The sequence below is a fragment of the Tachyglossus aculeatus genome, chromosome X1, assembly GCF_015852505.1.
Source record: "Tachyglossus aculeatus isolate mTacAcu1 chromosome X1, mTacAcu1.pri, whole genome shotgun sequence".
Classification (NCBI taxonomy): Eukaryota; Metazoa; Chordata; class Mammalia; order Monotremata; family Tachyglossidae; genus Tachyglossus; species Tachyglossus aculeatus.
The window spans coordinates 78785144-78805518 of NC_052101.1; the positions used below are offsets into that span (position 1 = coordinate 78785144).

The 20375-nt window shown below is 40.3% G+C and overlaps 1 protein-coding gene across 1 annotated transcript in view; it reads right to left on the reverse strand.

Moving 5' to 3' along the window:
- CACNA1D (calcium voltage-gated channel subunit alpha1 D) overlaps nucleotides 1–20375 on the reverse strand; it is a 430516-nt gene that overhangs the window by 16590 nt on the left and 393551 nt on the right. Inside the window, exons 33-39 of the mRNA XM_038740776.1 lie at nucleotides 19503–19594; nucleotides 17301–17457; nucleotides 16594–16721; nucleotides 16388–16484; nucleotides 14730–14832; nucleotides 13345–13446; nucleotides 7375–7505 (exon numbers count right to left, since the gene is read on the reverse strand). Coding sequence (XP_038596704.1) covers nucleotides 7375–7505; nucleotides 13345–13446; nucleotides 14730–14832; nucleotides 16388–16484; nucleotides 16594–16721; nucleotides 17301–17457; nucleotides 19503–19594 — 810 coding nt within the window. The remainder of the gene's footprint in view (nucleotides 1–7374; nucleotides 7506–13344; nucleotides 13447–14729; nucleotides 14833–16387; nucleotides 16485–16593; nucleotides 16722–17300; nucleotides 17458–19502; nucleotides 19595–20375) is intronic.

Here is a 20375-nt window from a genome sequence, read left to right on the forward strand (position 1 = left end):
CAAGCATAACTGCCAACATCCTTCCTTGTATCCAATGCACTTAAATTAGTGTATTGGGTTTTACACGTTGGATTTTGAGGCATTGTAGATGAGAAGGTCCAAGCTGGGTGAGAATGCCATGTGTGTGCATGTATGTGAAACTCAGACACTACAAAATCCAAAGATGTACTACAAAAACAGTATTCTGTTTCCAGTTCTTAAAAGAGTCCAAGGATTGCCTACACTTAAACTTTAACCAAGTTCCAATGAAGCAACGACTTTTCCTGAATTTACTCAGCTCACATCACTTAGAAGGCAGGAAGAGAATAGGATTCCAGATTTTCTTTGCATTGTTTTTGGGATGGCTATGCTGCACTAACTCCCTAGAAACCTAAGATGACCCAACTGAAACTCAGAATTCTGATTTTTCTTTTCCCCCATCAAAAAATTCAGAGCCCTAGCTGGGAGGTTGAGCCTTCTTCTTCTATTGTTTTAAGTGATTTATCTTAAAAGACCATGAAGTATGACCCATACATTAAATAATATAACTGTTGTTTCTGTATAATGCCTTTCTACTGAAGAACACCAAAGTATAGAAAAGTGTTTTATCATGGCTTGGGTCATAAAGAGAGATAACTCTTCCTTTGAGGTCAAGGCAAGGCAATTTGGGGATCACACTAGACAGCAGTTTCACTGAAATTCACCTTGCCTGTTGAATTGATCTACTGACGACACACACACACACACACACACACACACACACACTCTCTCTCTCTCTCTCTCTCTCTCTCTCTCTCTCTCTCTCTCTCAGCTTTAATATTCTCCTTACCAGAGCATAGCATGGAAAATACACCCCAGGTTATGGCATTTGAAAGGAGCCAAAGGAGACTAAGTCAGTACTTTTAAGGCAGCAATCAGATTTCAGTTTGGGACTATAAGATCAGAACATTTTACTGCTGTCAAAAATCTGGCATTATGTTGAGAAGTGAAAGCACCTTCCAAATCACACTGCATTGCCAAACATGGGCTGGCAGAATTTTTAGAGCACTCTTCTACTCCCCAGGACTGTTCTAACTAAGGCTAGTACACTCCTTCCCCTTCCGATACTTTTAGCTCTGTCCCTTTCAATCCCTCTGGTATCAAATATAAGTTTGAGGCAAGATGAGGCGAGATGTCTGTTTCATTGCTCCTGAATGCCCAAATCTCTGCTTTACTTCTTCCCCCAAGCCTAATGCCCATGTGAGAACTTAGTAAAATCTTTATTCTCCTTGATTTAGAGGCCATTTGGCTTAGTTTGCCCTTACATGTATAGTCCCTTATGATACAATCTCCTTCAGGGAGAGTAGATGGTTATTCACCTAAGAGAGGAATAACATGGCTTCAAGTTGTACTCCATTGGTATACCATGTGATGGATTATACGGTTTATAAAACTGGTTGGATAGGACCAGAGTTAACTGACCAGCATCATTTTTTTTTCTATGCAGAGTTTATACTCCTCTTTCTCGGACCTTTTTCCCTGACATGAGTAATGAGGCTTTGGGTGAGGAACTCAGCCCTTTTGCCTTTTGCTGCTGGAAATTCTCTTGTGCTTAGAAGCACAGATCCCTTTGGCAGTATCTTGGAATCTGCTCTTTGTTTCAAAGAATGATCCTTGGGGGCAAAAGTACAATTCTGTTTTTATGTCAGCTTTGCCGCTGCTGGCGAGGAATTATGCTTTAGAAATACTCAGCACAACCTCACATTAAAATCCTAAGAACCTCGTTAGCTGAAGTTGTAATCAGAATGGTACCTTTGATTTAGAACGCGATGCAACTTTGCTATTTGCTCAATCTTTTAAGAAGGGGAGTTGTCCTTTTCTTGGTATCTGACAGAAAAGGGCTTAAAAGAAAAGCAATGATTTTTCCAAGATATGGTATTAAACAGGCATACGTTGTTATTATTATCAATAAGCATTTATATTTTCAAGGTGCTTTACAATCATTAGTTAGCTATTCCTCACAACATCCCTGTGAGGTAGGTCAATGTTTTTCTCCCCATTTAATAGATGAGGAAACTGAGGCACAGAGAGGTTAAGTGTCTTGCCCAAGATCACACAACAAGTGAGTGCTGGAGCTGGGACTAGAACCCAGGTTTCCTGACTCCCATTGTCCTTGGAACTAAACCACACTGCCTAAAAAGAAACATCTGTTGAACAAGCTTTGAGACGGGACTAAAAACATAAAATGCTGGATGAGGTTTAAGTGTGGTGATACTCGTGATACTCCTGTGGAAGTTAAGATGAAACCTGAGGTGGTTGGCTTTTTTTTCTTTTTTTTTTTTGGTGGGCGTGTGTGATGTCAGTTTTCTTTCCTTAAAGAGTCACACTGACTGAAATGCATTACAGCAAGTTGGATGATCCTGGATGGATTGTAGATCATGGCAATTATGTCAACAAAAACTTTTTTTTTAGCTCAACGACAGGGTGGCCCAAGAGTCTTGGGAATTCAAGTAAACTAGGGACTAGCGTCTTGAGAAAATAGTCGTTGCCCACCCATGGCAGGTATATGTTCAATCTTTTCGTCTCTTTTTTTTTTTTTCCCCTTCTGGCCAGCCAGCCTTCTGCAGTTCGGTTGTGTTCATTTTCTCGGAGGCTGGCTGCCTCTCTCTTTCCCTGGGTCTCTGCGCTAAGGGCAAAGCCATGTAAGCCTTGCAGAGTCCTTTTCAAAAATTAAAAGGACTTGCCATGTGCAGTCCTCGCGGATGTGGCTCCCGCAGACGGACGCTGCAGCACCGCTCCCCATCTCCCGGATGAGTGCTTTCCTTGGAAGGGATCAGGCTGGTTTATGTTTTTGTTTTGTTTTGTTTTTTTCTGTGTTTCTCCTGAAATGCCGTTTCTGAAGAAATAGGCCCGCTTGAGCCTTCTCCCTTTCAAGGCCTTAGCCACAAATGCCTTCCGGCTAACGAGTTTGTTGCAGTAGCTCAGGCAGAAAACTTTAAAGCATCCGTTCAAGCATCTGAAACAAATGAATCAGCCAGTGAAATCTCCTTTTATTATCTGCTTTCCTCTTAGATGAAAAATGCCTGCTTTGTCTTTGGATGGGGTCATGCTTTTTTAATTACTACATTTTGGAGCTAAGGTGATGCTATAAACAGGAGGATGGAATTGATGTCTGCTAGATGTCACTGCTGCTTCCCATTTTCCTCTCTCTCTGGGAAATTTACCTCCTTCAGCAGACATTATCAGGGTTTCAGTATCTTCTGCTAATGAGGCCACATCAAGCCACTCCAGAGATTCATGTGGTGCCTTTTGGACCATGTGCATTTTCACTGACTGCCTACATCACTGTTGTTGGCCATGAGCATATTTTAAATCACATTATTTAAATTCTGCTTTCTGCACAGTCAGCAATGAGGCTTCTCCTTAAACCCAACTTCACTGAAAAGTTCTTATCCTAAGGTACAAAAGATATAATCTATCCTGCCCTTCTCCAGAGCTCTCTTTTGAGTTCATATTTCTTTAGAAAAAGATTTTCTACTCATTTAAACCACCAGCCTCCATGCTTGGGTATTTGGGCCAGACTCCTCAGATCCAGTCAGATCACTCATCTTCTGAAGAAAGGAAATTTGCAGATGATGAAGAAAAAAACTTTAAAGGGGAAAAATGCTTATCAGATTTTGGAATTTGCTTTTCTTTTCTTAGCCATGAGATTAAATTAATTCAGGTCCTTGAATGGAAGATACGACAGAAAATGCAAAGTATTGTTATTTGCAGGGAAAGGGACAGCATGTTTTTGAAGTTGCGTAGCCAAGCTCCTTTTTATGTTTTGTTCCTCACTGAAACTTGTGAATCCCAGGTGCTACAGCGATGAATGCTATGCAAATGCTGAATAAAACTGAATAGGACATGGTGTGAGGGAAAAAAAGAAAAAAAGAAAAAAAAAGATCTGATGCCTCTCTCTTTGCCCTTCTTGTTCCTAGGGACTCAAGAGAGTGAGTGGTATTATTGATGATGATGATGAAAATAATGCAAACTACACACTCATCCATATTCACAGAGGTTGAACTATAAGGAATGTAGAGCTGCATCTCCTAACTATATGTTTTAGCCACCATTTCTTTTCAAATTGATGACAGTACAAAGCCGTTGTTTCGATTTGAATAAAGATAGATTCTGGACAGAGAAATCGATCATCTTATATATTATCAGGATCCATCCAACAACAGTGTGGGAAGATATTCCTGAAGGAATGGATTTGGAATTTCTATAGAGCTGGAGAGAAATCTTTTCAGCCAGATCCAAATTCATACAAACCCACACATTCCCAGGCCCAACTGTGAGTGCCCAAAAGCATTCACACTGGGCACAACCACACACTTGACTCTTCTCTGCCAGTCATCAGATACTCCATGGAGAGTGTATTTCATTTGGCTATTATTAGGAACCAATTCATTTCACTTTTTAAGGCAATTCATGCCAATTTTCACTTGCTTTTTTTTTTCTGGATAGGTATGTTTGGCCCCATTACAGCAATCGTTAGTTTCTCACATCTCAATTCAATGGCATTCTTTAAATATTCCATGATGATGTAATATTCCAGCAAGTGCAACTGAAGAAACACCACTTCTTGTTAATTGAATGTTCAGTGACAAATCATTTTAGAGTCATTTCCAAAGTAGAGGAAGCCAAAGAAATAATTAGATTCTGAAAAATCATTTATACCCTTCAAAGAGGCAAAAAAATCTTTATTTTAATGCCTGCTTCTAAATCAAAACGTGCATGAATAGACTTTGCTATCTATGTGATGAACATAACTGAGCTTTCTGGATTGTGCTCAAAATATATTATGACTATTTCTAGTGGAATACTGTTACCATTTATAAGTGACATGACCTAAGTGGATATATTTGAATTTCACTGAATAAATATAGCACTAGTTCTCTCTATAAACCATGCCATAAGAAAACAAAAACTTAATAATGTCAGTACAAAAAATGTATAACCCCTAATACGTTTGTATATATACAAATATATATATATATATATATATATATATATATATATATATATATATATATATATTCTGGCATCACCCGACCTTCTGCCAAGATGCAACAAGCCTTAAGGGCAAACCACAGCTCTATTTAGCAATGGGTTCTGAGCGCCCACTGTTTTTCAGATTACAAAATCATAAAACAAACAAAGAAAACACTATCTGCTGCATCATTCTAACTGGAAAGTCAAGTCCAGTGCTGTGTGTTGGGACCCATAAAAGTGTTACCCTACCTAGGCTTTTACCCTTAAGTGTTTTACAGGGGGAAAAAAAAGAGTACATTGACACACGGAGCCAATATGTTTGCCTAAACGTCGGATATAGGTTATCAAGAAGAGACCCCTGGCATTTGAAAGTTCAACAAGGTCATTTCCAACAACTAAACTGTTAGAACTCGAGGATTCCCACTATTAGTGTAGCTCATATTACTCTTCTCCTTGATCAATCAGCAATGCCAATCAAAACTATAAAAAAATCCATAGCCTGGCACTAAATGCACTAAATTATGTGATTTTGACAAAGTACTAGGGCTTGAAACATTCCTTATGAACTTAGTTTCCAGCTTCAGGGTTTGACAGAAAACCCAATAGGAAGGGATAAGAATGAGCAAAACAGCATAAAAATCCAAGTGGTTGCTAGCAGTAATTTTTTGACTTCTATGCTCCCCTCAACATTAAAAAAAAAGCTCTGAAATGCTCACAGACCTGAATTCCCCATCAGATCATCTGATCAGTGTCATCTTTCAGCCATTTTTTCCCAGCACATCTCCAAATAGCTTCATTAGAATAGCTTCAAAACTGGGTTGCTAAAGTCTTCCAACTTATAGATGAAAATTTCCCCAACTCCCACACCTTGAACTGTCAATCTTCTAGGTAAGTGACACTGCATTCTCTGTGAGGACATTATTGCCCTAAATCCCATGAAATGGAGGCCCTCTTTTTAGACTCACCTTTAATTCACAAATTTATCTCTAAGGTTGTGTACCAGAGAAGGAAACGATATAATCAATCTCAAATTTTCCCACAAAGGAGAGCCTACACCATTGGAAGGTCATATTTCCATCATGAACACATATTTTAAGGCTACAGGTAAAGCACTGCTTAGAGGTAAGCATCACTTTTAAATCCACGGCAGCCCTGGTAATTTCTTTTAGAAAGAAAATTTTTTTTTACATTCCCTTTAGAACCTTGCCAATGTCATTAGAAAGGAGAGACTTCACCAGAATCACTAAATCCAAGCAAAAACAGCAAGAAAAAAAATTGAACCAAAAAATTGAAACAGTCCTCCTACCACTAGCACAAATCATACTGCCTTACCTATGGATCGAAATGTACTGTATTTATAAAGTCTTTTATTTGTGTGAAAACTGTAGAAAGACTGCCAACGCTTAGTGACAAGGACAAGCCAACAGTACTACTTTTCCTGTGCATTTTCACTTGTTCTTAGCTCCTCTATCTTTGCTTCTTTTCTCTCCTCATCTCTCCCTCAGCCTACCCTTAGTGATCCATCTCTCCCTGGCCTTTCTTTTCTTATTGGCTTTTCTGGCCCACTCCATATTCACCTCCTCCCCAAAAGGCCAGGGAGGTTGCTGAACTATTGTTCGAGTTTTCCCCGCATGCTTCACATTGCCTGATGATCCCTGCTGCATCACTCTATCCCTTAACTCCTAGGCAACTGTGAATACGACAGAAGTTTCAGAAGGACACACAGTCACTACAGGGAAGGAGGACGGAGGTTCACTCAAAAGCATGAGCAGTCTTGGAATAGCAAGCTCATTCTCATCAAAGTTTGACAGAGACAGACACACTCAGAACACACACAGACGGGTGATGGATGTAACTGGGATGAACCACAAACTGATAGGCAGTGGCTAAGAAACAAACAAAAAACAAAAACACCTGAGTCAGGGAACAAGTTGATCGACTGGTGGCCAAAACTACTCAGTTGTCTATGGAGGTATAAAGACCACTCCATAGCAGCAGAACTTTAGTGTGTGCATTGACTTGAGGAAAATATCTTGGGTAGAAGAACAACAGAGGGAAAGGGAAAGGGTAGCCCCCAAGTGACATCTTCAACATTGATTAACTGAAGTTTCTGGTCTGGTCTTCTACATCTGTAGTGAATCTGCTAAACTTAATTGTGGGGAGGTGGGGGGATTGGGGGTTGGAATAACAAAGAAAGGAAGAAGTTGATCGCACTTACCTCGGTCCCCATGGCTATTTCTTACTGTGTGGAGTGTGCAGGACCCAAAGTATCTCAGTTAAATAAAATCCTTGTGGTTCTGCTCAATCATGAATAGTCAGCTACCTAGTATTTCAAATAAGCTTGCAAAATGGTTAGTGGAAATATAAAAACCAATTCACCTGTAGAGCAATTGTGGTGTTCTTCGCAGGGTATTTTCCCACCAGTCCTTGTTCTTTGCGTTTCTTGAATTTCCTAAAGTAGTCCTGTATCAGGAAAGTGGCATAGAACTTCCCCACGGTTACCTCATCATCTAAATGAACAGACCAGACAGATCTCTCCCGAATCAGCACATTTGATCAATAGCCTAAATACTCACATCTGATTGAGAGGAAAAAGGTGACACGTGCAGTAAGCACTAGAGTCCTCACCTCACAACATGGTAGTCTAAATCTAGCATAAAGCAAATTTTAGTACAGCAGTCTAGGCCCCAAATTAGTCGCTCAAGGAAACTGATACTCGAAATGGCAGAAAACAGAATGTTCTAGTGATTTTGACCCAGGCAGCATCCTATCAAATTACATGAAATGCTGTCTTTGATTTTTAAGGTAAAACCATGAAAACTGAAAAGGCCATATTTCCACCTTGGAATACCAGAGATTTACATGTGTAATTACTATGAACATCAACTGCAATCACATACGCAAATCCCAGTGCTTCAAGATGAATATATAAGCCACCAAGGAGTAAAAGGAAGGCTCTCTGAAGTGTGGATAGTTCAGAGAAAAAAAAGCGACCCGGCAATTGGATCATTTTATGTGCCATATTTACTCTTGGCATATTATATTTGGCCATTAATTTTTTTAAAACTTGTCCTTTTACTGCACTACAGTGGAAGACTATCTCGAGTGTCTGAAAATTGAGTGCGGTTGTTTTCTGCTTTGAATGCAAACAGCCACAAGTAAAAAACATTTTGGAAGTGGAACCTAACCTGGCAATTTCATTGACGATGCATGAGGCAGAATAGAGCCTTTTGCTTATTTTGCACTGTAAACTTGCTTTGAAATGCAGACCTATTACAAAACCCTCAGATGCTGCATAATACTGCAAGAACTTCAACAATACCACTGCACAAAATTTGTAATCTTTCTGTATGCTTATGGTAGTTTTTTTGGGAAAGCATAGAGCAATTTCAATCATGCAACAAAATATTGCATGATTGAAATGGCTACTGGGGAAATGCCTAGTTCAGGTAAGGGGGTCCACAAAGGGAGCAGATTAATTTGATTAAAATGGGGTATTTTATCAACTACCTGTCAAATCCAAAACCCAGGGGAGAATTACATTTCCTCCAGAATGACTACATCCTGTTTCTTGAGGCATCCCAGTGTTTACATCAGCTTTCTGCTTTCTGTTGTCAGTGTTGCTTGGATTGCAGAAATTGAAAAAAAATTGTATGGCTTTTACAGAGGATTTTGCAAATTACCACAATTGTTAAAGGGAGCAAGAATTGTTTTGGCAGTTGATTTTTAGGGGAAAAAAATTCACTCTGGGGCAAATTCCTTCTCTGTGAGAATTTCTTTCCACGTGTTACTTGGGGAACACTTCGCTACACAGGTATAGAAGACATGCCTGTGCCATATACTAACTGCACTGAAAATGAGTGTCTGGTGTGAATATGGATCAATTGGTTTCATAACCTGCTAGCAGGGTATTCGGCTAATGCCGATCATGTGAGCAACATCCTCACTGCACACTTAAATCTACTCCAATTGCTAATGCAGACAAGTTGTGTTAGTTAATCAAAGCTACTTTCCCTTTTTTTCTCATAAACTCTCCAGCTTTTGTGGCCCAATGACTTCCAAGTTAGTTGAGACCTGCAGTATTAGTATTATTTAGCACCTGTTTATTGTAATGGAATCAGCCTACAATAATGACATAGGTAAAAGAGGGGAGATGGACTCCATCAGTAGATACCAACTGGTATATGCTATGGCAGACTGGTGTGTCCCCAGGACTTGAGATGACACCATGCTATTACTGGTGTTCTCTCTCAGGAAAGCCCTTAGGCAGGTTTAGACATGGACAGTGTGAATCTGAGACCTTTTTTAGGTGGCATATCAATAACAGGAGAAAAGCCTGTGAGCACCAACTCCAACATCTCCCCTGGGCTTATGACTAGAAGGTAGACGTGAGCATGAGGGGGCAGTTCCCACAGGCTCTCCATGTTTTTAGTGTGCCTTGGAAATAAATGGCTTGAAAGCCCCTGGACCTGTCCCACTTCTCTCACCTCAACTGCTTCCAGGAGCCTTTATAGCCCAACACAGAAATTTATGGGGCAGAAAGAGAACTCAAGATAACGTCTCTTATTACTTTGCATCTGGAACATGTACTGAAATTCTGACCCTAATCCAGCTCAGAAAGTGCCATTTTAAATATATGTATAAGCTGAATGAATAAAGGGATGAAAAATCCTATTGAAATCTTAAAACCAGGGCCTGTAAAATGAGAAAATTCCCCTGATGACAAGTCTTTGGGCATAACTTCTCAAGTGGGATTTACATGGGTGGAGTTTCTGGGGATTAATATCCCAACTGATGTCACTAGAGGTCAAGTTTAGGGGCCAGACTGAAGTAAAGCTAGTGATCAAGATGATGCTACTTTCCTTTCATCTGCATCTGGAAAAGGACTATTGTGTATATATCTGTAATGTGTATATATCTATAATTCTATTTATTTTGATGCTATTGATGCCTGTCTACTTGTTTTGTTCTGTTGTCTGTCTCCCCACTTCTAGACTGTGAGCACATTGTTGGGTAGGGACTGTCTCTGTTGCCGAATTGTACTTTCCAAGCGCTTAGTACAGTGCTTTGCACACAGTAAGCGCTCAATAAATATGACTGACAATGAATGACTATCTTTTCTGGGCTATATTTGGCAAATGCTTAAATTCCCTCTGCAGTAGTTCACTCTTGCACTACCCTGCTTAGTCTTAGATTGTGAGCCTCTTGGGGGCCAGGGAGTAGGTACTTAATAAATGCCATTACTATTACTACTGTTACTACTTCTTCCAAGTTTAAATGCATTGTGATTCCTCCTTTTAACGATTTCTCCTAGAGTTGGCTCTCTAATCTAGCTCCAAACAGCTGATTTACAATTTAACTACCCTCCTACCTGCTCCATCCTGGTTCACATTTGCCTTAAGGTGAAACTACGGTGAGTGCTAGGAAACTTTCCAACTCAATCTATCATAATACACTATGCCACAATTATTGCCCGACCCTAAAATGGCACTTTCTCAACAGGCCTGTACTATGCCCTGGTCTAAATAAATGCGGTGTAAGAATTGTCCCAAAGGTTTTTCAAAGGAGATGTTGTGACATTTAATACTGGAAAAGAGGGATCCCTGGGTCATTTTAAGAATCAGAAAAATCAAGATGATCAGATAGGAGAGAAAGAGGGAAAATAAGGGAGATGTTAGTGTGAAAGGTGGTTCTGAGTCTTCCTTGGAGTAATGGAGGAAGGGATCCAGGGAAAGGAAAGGAAGTGGGAGGGTATGGAGCTATTCCTTAACTATCAACATCCATTTTTCCTTTCAAGAAGATTGAATGTGTGTGTGTGTGTGTGTGTGTGTGTGTGTGTGTGAGAGAGAGAGAGAGAGAGTCAGAGAGAGAGAGAAAGAGAGAGAGAGAGAGGGAGAGAGAGAGAGAGAGAGAGAGATAAAGAGAGAAGGGGGGGCATGGAAAGAGGTCATGGGGACGTAGAGGAGAACTTTTAGGAAAAGATTACCTGGGATTTGGAATAGGATTGTTAGAGATGGGTTCAGTAAAGCAATACTATATGCAAGGCTGAAGATGGTACAAATTGGTGCTCTGAACCTACTTTAGTTTCTTCAAAGGCACTCGATTAGCAGGAGCAGATATTGAATTAATTTAATTGGGGCATTGAGAGATTTCAATAAAATGGATTCCCTTTATACTTTATATTTATATGTGTAGAGAAAACTCGTCATTCTCTTACTCAAATACTATTGGCTACCTGCTGCTAACACATTGAAGAAGCTAGTCTTTTGAGTCTAGACAAGCCAATGGGGAAAGTCATATTACAGAATAAGAAAAGGCTCTTTTATAACATCTATCAACAGAGTCTGAAATATTAAACCCTGCATTTTTTCTGGTTAAATCTGAAAGTTCACAGAATGTTTCCATTGCATTTGGGCTCCTTACATCTTTCACTATTATCTATTTAAATTAAACTATACTCAAGCTGATATGTTGTATACCAACTACATTACTGTTCAATTTAGATCAGAACACACTTAAGGTATATTCTGCTTATCCCTTTCCCCAGATCTGGATATCACTTCTTGTTGTTACACAGCACATACTTTTGCATTTCAACTAAGGCTGTTGGGAGAGATACTTAAAACAGACCTCATTTTAAGCTATGATTCACTGTAAGCAACTCGGGCCAGTCTCTGCACTATGATTAGAAGCAATTGGGTCAGGTCAGTTGAAGAACAATGTATCCCCTAAACTAGAACACTAGATAATTTCTTCAAAAACAGAGTGATTTCTAAATAGGATTTTGACAGTGAACCAATTTCTCAACTTTCAATTCCAGTGATGTTAGGTGATGGTAAGAAATCAAAGTGACTCTTACAGTTCTTGTAATGCATTTTAGTGGGAATGAAAGTTAATGTTCAGGTTGTATTAGTGGAAATGAAGTGGGAGTTTAAACAGTGAAGTGGAGCCATGGAGGAGTAATTTGAGGAAATGAATCCTCCAAGAGTGAGTCTTTGTGAGGTTTTCATATGCAGGCACAGCTAGCTATTCTGAAGCATGCATCTGTATTTCAAAAAACATTGTAGGGGAATAAAGTTGGCAAGAGATAACACTGATTCCATGCCACCACCCTAAAACAGAATTGCTTCAGAATATTCTGAAAGACTGATAGTTGAAAGGAACAGAGGCTGCAGAAAAAGCTCAAGCACATTGTTACAACAAGTAAACAAAAGCAATTAATCGTGGCCATGCAAGCACTCAAAGTGTATGACTAAAAAGAATTGAACCATAAAAAAAAATGTTTTAAATGTGCAGTATCCATTCCCCTCTGGAGAGGCAGACTTCTCCAGATTGTTTTTCCCTTTTTAATTTTTTTGGTCATCCTCCCCCTCTGAGCTGGCCAGTTGCAAGTGGCTCCCTCCAGAGACAAAGCTTCTTGCCTCACGCTGAAGAGCAGTTCAGCCAGCATGCTTGCCCCCTTAGAGACTGAGAATGTCACCTTCAGAGAGGTATCAGCCTCCACTGCCATCCGGCCTGTGGGATCCTGAATCTGATCAGTCTCGAAAGCTGCAGTGGATTAACACTAAAAAACACTGCCGTCAGCTACAAAAATTACCAAATTATAGTGTATTGGGATCTTGGGGTCTGAATATATGGATCGGGATGGCTCTGCGAATACAGATCCTGCACCTTTAAAACTTAAAAAAGCCAGTCAAAACCAACCATCTGTACTTCTAGTACTATGTCCACTTAAAATAAAACAAGTATTTTTCATATAATATGTATATATAGATATATATATACATTTGAAAAAAAGATTTGGTAAGTCATTTTATGGTAAACAACAAGAAAATATAAACATGCCAGTTAGTTCTATCGCTATTCTAAAGCACTGAAATGAAAGGAAATTTTCATTTTAGAAAGTTACACAATTAGCATTTATGAAACCAATTTACAAAAATGTCATTCTTTAATCCTTAAAGATGCTCTTCCTGCGACTTACAGAGCATAAATATAAGTACACTCCTTAGTAAAATTATTTAAACTGCTGAAACCTATCATATGTTTTAATAATGGCTTATCTATAAACAAGTAAGTCAACTTTTAAAATCTCTGCTTTCCAATTCTCTCTCAACTGTGAAGAGCAAGATCCCTTTTAACCAGACATGCCAAAGTACCTGAATCTGGTTTCCCACAAGCTTTTCTTTACCATTGTTGTTGGCCTTCAGTTAATGGCACTTAGATTTAAGAGTATGCTTCAAACTCTTATCTCCTCATTACTATTCTGCACATTCTTACTTCCTCTTACTGAGAAGATTAAAACTGTAAACATGTAAATAATTGCTGGGAAATTATCATCACACTGACCACCAGCTGGAGGGACGACTTGATCAAGTAACTTCATGCTGGTTTTCTTCCAGATTTTCTTTATCACAGCTCGGAGTTCCTCATTTGCTTGCTCTAGATTACCTGTGTCAAAATAAAGTTCAGTTTTTATTTGGCCTGAAAAGCACAAGAGGACGTAAGGGGCTGAAAAAGTGCAAAAAACAGAGAGAAGTGAGCCCCGGGGTTTAAAAGATGGAAAATCTAGCATTCACACAGGCCAATATGGTTGTAGGAGATTACTTGTCAGAGATTTATTTAGACTACTCTTAACCAACAAATCTTCCATTGATTTCAATGAGAGGTAAATAGTAAAATTGCAGAGTGCAGTTTGAGGGGTAAAGAAAGGCAAAGAGCCAGCCATTTCAGCTGATGAGAAGATGAGTGATGCAAGTCGTCTCCTCTAATTTCACTGCATTAAGTTCCTGAAAATGTGAACAAATCCAGGACCAGTAAGTTTTACAATGACTGTGAAGACCAAGAACTCAGGCATTACAACTCAGCATTTCTGAGCTGACTATATTGGTGTCAAAAGCTTTTATGGGTGACTCTCACTTTTAGCTCACACTGTACAAGACAGTGTTTCCCCCAGGGCATTTTTTATTCCATCAGATAAATCCTGTCTGGGGCAATTAGATTCAAAGCAGCTGTGGGCAGAGCAACAGGAGCACCTGGCCCTGGCTCAGTGGGATTTAGAGGGCCTATTTGCTGGGAAGGAACCCTGGTTACCTTCATAGAGGATCAAGCTCTGGACTTCTGTGTTTGGGACTTACAATAGAAAGATTTAGAACAATCATATTAGTGTTTTAAGTGCTAGTTTGGACTATAGTTAGAGAACACCCGGAGGTTTTAAGCTCTTCATTTCCTGTGAAGTCAGGAGCCTTGGGTTGCTAGATGTCCTGAATGTATGGGATTGTCCCATATTTCATTGCCTTATCCAATTTTCCAGGAAAGATCTGTTGGGAGGCAACAATAAATACCTTGCTTTTGAATGACACAAGCCCCAACATTCTGCAGGAGCAAAGGGTAGATAAGGCCTAATAATAATAATAATAATAATAATAATTAATATTACTATCATTAAGTGCTGGTGTCCTGTATTCTCAGAATTGAAATCTTGTCTCTGTGTGCAGAGCACTGTACTTGGCACGCGTGGGCCTACAATTAAAGTCACAGTCCCTGCCCTTAAGGCATTTACAATCTAATGGGGGAGAAGTCTGTGAAAGACCATCACAGGATTTTCAGGCAGGTTAGGTTGGTCTGTCAGTGGACTCTGGCCAGGGAAAGTGTTATTAGGAAGAATACATCAATCATTCCAAATGTATTCTCTATTTGCTAACAATAAATTTTCACTCTCAATGAAATCCTACCTTCTGTCTTGATTTTAAGAGCTGTCCGGACCAAAGCAAATAATGTGGCATTAAACATGACCGTTCCATCACTGTTGAGAGGCATGTTCATGGCAACCAATCTCTAAAAATGGAAAGAAAGGCATTCTCATATTGGAAAAATGGATGTCCAGTATTTTCCAACCCTCTCAATCTTAACCCTAACTCAATCAGGCAATCAATGGTATTTACTGAGCACTTAATGTGTGCAGGACACTTGTACTAAGCACTTGGGAGAGTGCAATATAACAGAGTTGGCAGACATTATTCTATTTATTTTATTAATGATGTGAATAAGTCCATAATTCTATTTATTTATATTGATGTTTTTGATACCTGTTAACATGCTGATTTGTTGTCTGTCTCCCCCCTTCTAGACTGTGAGCCCGTTGTTTGGTAGAGATTGTCTCTATTTGTTGCTGAATTGTACTTTCCAAGTGCTTGGTACAGTGATCTGCACACAGTAAGCGCTCAATAAGTACAATTGAATGAATGAATGAATGAACGAGTTAATTGCCATAACTTTCCATTCCTTCCATCCTCTCTCTTAGGCCTATATTTGGCACACCAAATTCTATGATATTCTACCATTGTCCACCATTAATCCCAAATCAACTTGCCATTATTAGCCACACTTCTCCAGGACAATGATTTTCTCGGGTAGACACTCGAGAAACTGATGGAGAGCCTTTAGGGCACTTATTCCTAATGATCCTGGAATAGCTCCTCAGCTTCCTTCCTTTCCTGTTTTTCCCATTTTCTTTTTTTCCCCACGAGAGTATTATGAGCCAATTTTCATGCGACCTCTGATAGCAGGCTTCAGGGTGTCAAAGTCACTCTTTTAATCTAACCTGAAAGTCACCAATTCTTATCTGGAAAACCTCCAACCCTTCGGCTATGTGTACTTCAGACAATCAGGGTGCCTGGTCAAGAAGCAGCATAGCCTAATGGATACAGCACAGGCCTGTGAGTCAGAAGGACCTGGGTTCTAATCCCGGCTCTGCCACTTCTCTGCTGTGTGACCTTGGGCAAGTCACTTCATTTCTCTGGGCCTCAGTTACCTCATCTGTAAAATGGGGATTAAGACTGTAAGCCTCGTGTGGGACATACAGCTCTAGACTGTAAGCTCATTGTGGGCAGGGAATGTGTCTGTGCATTGTTGTACTGTACTCTCCCAAGTGCTTAGTACAGTGCTCTGCACACAATTAGTGCTCAATAAATATGACTGAATGAAAGATTAACTTGTATCTACCCCAGTTTACTTACAACAGTGCCTGGCACATAGTAGGTTCTTAACAAATACCATATCAAAAAGGCCAAACCACTAATCTTTCCAAGTTGGGCCTCAGTGAAGAGGACAGAGGATGCTAGTTTTCTACAGGCTATCCGATTATTTTTATAGGGTAGTACTCCAACTGGTAAAGTCCTTCAAATGTATTTCTCTATTCAGAGTGTGTGTTCAATTGGTCACATCAGCCCCTGGAGAGAAGGCCCTCTACCAGCAAAAGCTCTGTAATTTTCACAAGAAGTCACTTTCCCTTTATGCATCTCAATTTACCCACCACTAAATCAGGGCATCTAGGTAATCCATTATACTCCATGGGGTCTTGTTAACAGGGCTGTGAGATCTTTGTACTTACCTTGCACGCTACTCTGTGTGGACATAATTTGCCAAATCCCAAAGGTGGCTGAATACGTCGAAGCAAAGTGACTACATCAAGATGTTTAATTCTTCCCCTAAAACAAATGCGCAGTGTTAACTAAGACATTTTTGCTAGGCTGAGAAACACAACAAAAAGCATTTTAAAACAGAAATATAGTAGAGAACATAATTAATCTGACTTACTTTGCTTCAGGGTCATATTCTGACCATATCCTTTTGAATTCATCTAAATGATGAGGACCCAAAATAGACCAGTCTCGGGTTAGGTAATCAAAGTTGTCCATGATGACAGCCACGAACAGATTGATGATCTGAAAATCAGTTCAAATAACAGGGATTGGTTTGAAATGGAAGCAACAGAGTTTCACATTAGACATTAGGAAACACATAAGTACACATTACCTAAGGGAGGTTGTGAAAACTTCTTCCTTAAGGACAGGTGGCTATCTTTTTGAAATTGTTTAGGTGGGTCCTGCACAGAGGCAGGGGGATGGATTTAATAAATTTTTCTCTAGTACTAGGTTCCTATAACCATTGTTTTTTGGTCACCATCTCATATCTCACTCTCTCTAGAGATTTTTTTCTCTCACTGTTCGGTTTTGAAATATCTTTGCCAGGACAGTAACTGCTAAAAATGCTATAGTTATCAACACTCCCTGCTTTCATTTCAGAAATGGTTAGGGAACAAGATAATATAAAAGCCTTTAAGATAATGAGATTTTGAAGTTCTTAACAAAACAGTGTTCTTTAGATTATTTTCTAAAACAGTATTGCTGAGCTACAGATCTACCAGTATAGCTGCAATTCAAAGGTATATATATATATGTATAAATATATATCACCAAATGCTATACAAATGATTGGATGGTTATGGGTTTTTTGTCACTCACCAGAAATGCACAGAGCATGTAAAAACTGATGAAATAAACAATGGCAAAATTGCTTCCACATGCGTATTCCCCAGCATTTAAATCGGAATCAGGGTCACAGAGCTTCCCAGGAAGACAAGCCAGCATGATTTCTTGCCAAGCTTCCCCAGTTGCACACCTTTTCCAGCATAGAAGGTGAGGGGGAAAAGAAGCATCAGTCAATAAAATATGGCATATTTTTCTTCAAGTACCCCTATTCCACCTGGCAGAGGATAGCCACACTATCCCACATCAGGGGGTACCAATGTAGGCGCAGAGGCAGAGATGGAGCTCCATGCGGTCACCATTGGTCTTTCTCACTCCGTCTCCTCGTAAAAGATGGGCTACTTCAACTGCTAGTGGACAAATGGCCAAATGCCCTGTTCTTAGTCAGCTTCACGGAGATACTCTATTGCCATGAGGATCCTCATCCCTCAGTTTCCAGCCTTTTCATTAACAGCAAGAAATCAAGGAGAAGGCAGCATTCTGTTTCAAAATTCCCACTTGCCACTTGGAAACTTTATAAGGGAAAATTGACTTCTTTACATTAGCTTTCTAAACTACTAATGAGCAAGATTTCTCACGTGAAGTGTCCCCCCCCCCCATAAGGGTTAATAAAGGATGGCTTGATTTCCACAAGATCAAAATCCTCAAAGAAAAGAAAACATACTTCCCAATCATTCATTGTTCATTATTAATGATTCGCAATCTCTCTCTCTGGAGGCAGGTTCAACTGAACTAGGACCTAGCCTATATATGAAGTTACTTATATAGGCATGTCACATACAGACTTCTAAAGATTCTCAATCAATGTGTTTAGAAGGCTACATCTATGCTGGCTTTTTAAACTCTAAGATCTTCAAAACCTGCGTAATACTGGTGAGAGTGTCTGTGCTACCACTGCACACTGGCCATACCCAGGCAGCACGCTGGCCATACCCAGGCAATACACTGGCCATAACCAGGCAGCAAACTGGCCATACCCAGGCAACACACTGGCCATACCCAGGCAGCACGCTGGCCATACCTAGGCAGAACATTGGCCATACTCAGGCAGCACACTGGCCTAGCCCAGGCAGCACAGAGCACACTGGGCAACCACAGACAAAGTAGAAGACAATTCAATCAAGAAGGCCAGCACATCCTTCGAGAGACTGTCAGGTAAAGTGTGGTTGAAGCTTGGCATCAGACTTCAGACCAAACTGAAGGTATAACACAGCTGTAGTGCTGTCCAATCTTCTCTCTGGTTATGAGATTTGGAGCCCCTCGACAAAATCCACATCTGTTTCCTTGAAGAGGTCCACATCTGACTCCTTGAGCAGTTCCATCAGCATCACTCAGGGGCCATAATGAACATCAAGCGGCAAGACAGGATCAAAAACCATGAAGTCCTGGAACAAAGTCTGTCTCCGAGCAGTGATGCTATGCTCACCTCAGCACAGGTTTTCTGGGTGGCACATGGAGGAGACTGGATGACAGAAGGACCCCAAAACAGCTGCTGTATGCTGAGCTGAAATTGGGCAACCAAAAACAAGGGGGGGTGGGGCGTGGAGGAAACATTTCAAGGATGCTGTAAAGCAAAGCCTCAGAAAATACAGCGTCTCATCTGAAAACTTGGAGACCAACTGTGGCAAACAGACCATCATGGTGCACTGCAATCAAGAAAGGAGTGACTCTTTTTGGGTGGCAACTTCGAGAGGATTAGGAGACAAAGAGGTAAAAGAGCAGACAGCACCAGGTCCTGCAAACAACAAATACAGCAGCACAACAAAGAACAGTCTTTGTATGTGCGCGGTGTGGTTGGGACAGTGGGTCCCGCATTGGCCTCTTGGGCCACACATGCATCCATAGGTGAACTTCACCATCAGTGGCTTCTTCTTCGAGTACAAGGGACCACCAGGCATGTTGCTGCAGAAAACTTGTAATGTTTCTCTAGATTGATCATTGTTTCACTGACTACATTGGTGATATTAGTGCAATGAAAACAATGCACTACTGAAATGCTCGTGTACACATGCCCTATAATGAATATTGTGATACCTAGGAAAGGGAATCAATCATTTTGATAACAAACAATTGCTAACATTCTGACAATACCAAAGTTAACCTGGAATCCTTGAGCTCTAAACCTATTCACCATCTCCACTTATAAGCTGTGAATCTTCAATGATGAAAATTCATCACCTGAACAGGAGGAGCACAGCTTGAGGAAAAGTCTGAAAATTGTTGTTTCTGTTGATTTGATTGTTATCTTTCATGGCAACTTTTCCAAACATCTGGAAATAGAAATTACCAGAAGAAATATTGGTTTCATCATAAAAAACTACTTTTGTTTAACTCAACATGAGTTAGGACAGTCATTGGTCATGACACACATTAAAACGATTTCTGGGGAGATTAATTCTATGGCCTTAAAACAAAGACCAGGCAGAGTTCTTTTGGAAACCATTACTCTGCTTCTTTAGGCTAACTGAATCTATGTTGCATATAAAACCAGAGTAAGATTAATTTACATGACTTAACTCCTCCCTTGAAAGATGGTACTTAAGCAGGGAAAAACTTGTAAAATCACTGTGCAGTGGAGAGCTGTATTTCTCATATTTCTGCTCTTCTCGCTACATAAATAATGCCAACTCTTTGTCCTTCCCCAAAATGTGCATGTACCTAAGCCAGGAAACCATGGCAGTCTAATTGGCTTGGTACAGCACACATGCAAGATGGGGCTGCCTCAAGAAGTAGGTAAGGAAGAGAGTCCACATCACTTTTGAGTGGCTCCACTTATCCCCTTGGAATGGCGCCAGGCTGCACAGGGCCAGGGCTACCTGGAAGTTGCAGAGCTTAGAGCCAGCTGGAGGTGGCCTAGATCCAAATCAGAATGCTGCTCAGGAGAGAGAGAGATCACGCTGCTCCCAATTGATACCCGGCTGCATGGAGTCAAAGCTTAGGGTAGCCTGGAGGCAGTGAAGCCTGGGGCTAGGTAGAGGTGGTGAGATCTGAGGTCCATCCGGAGACAATGGGGCTAGGGATCACAGAGAGGTTTCCCAGAAGCATGCTCGA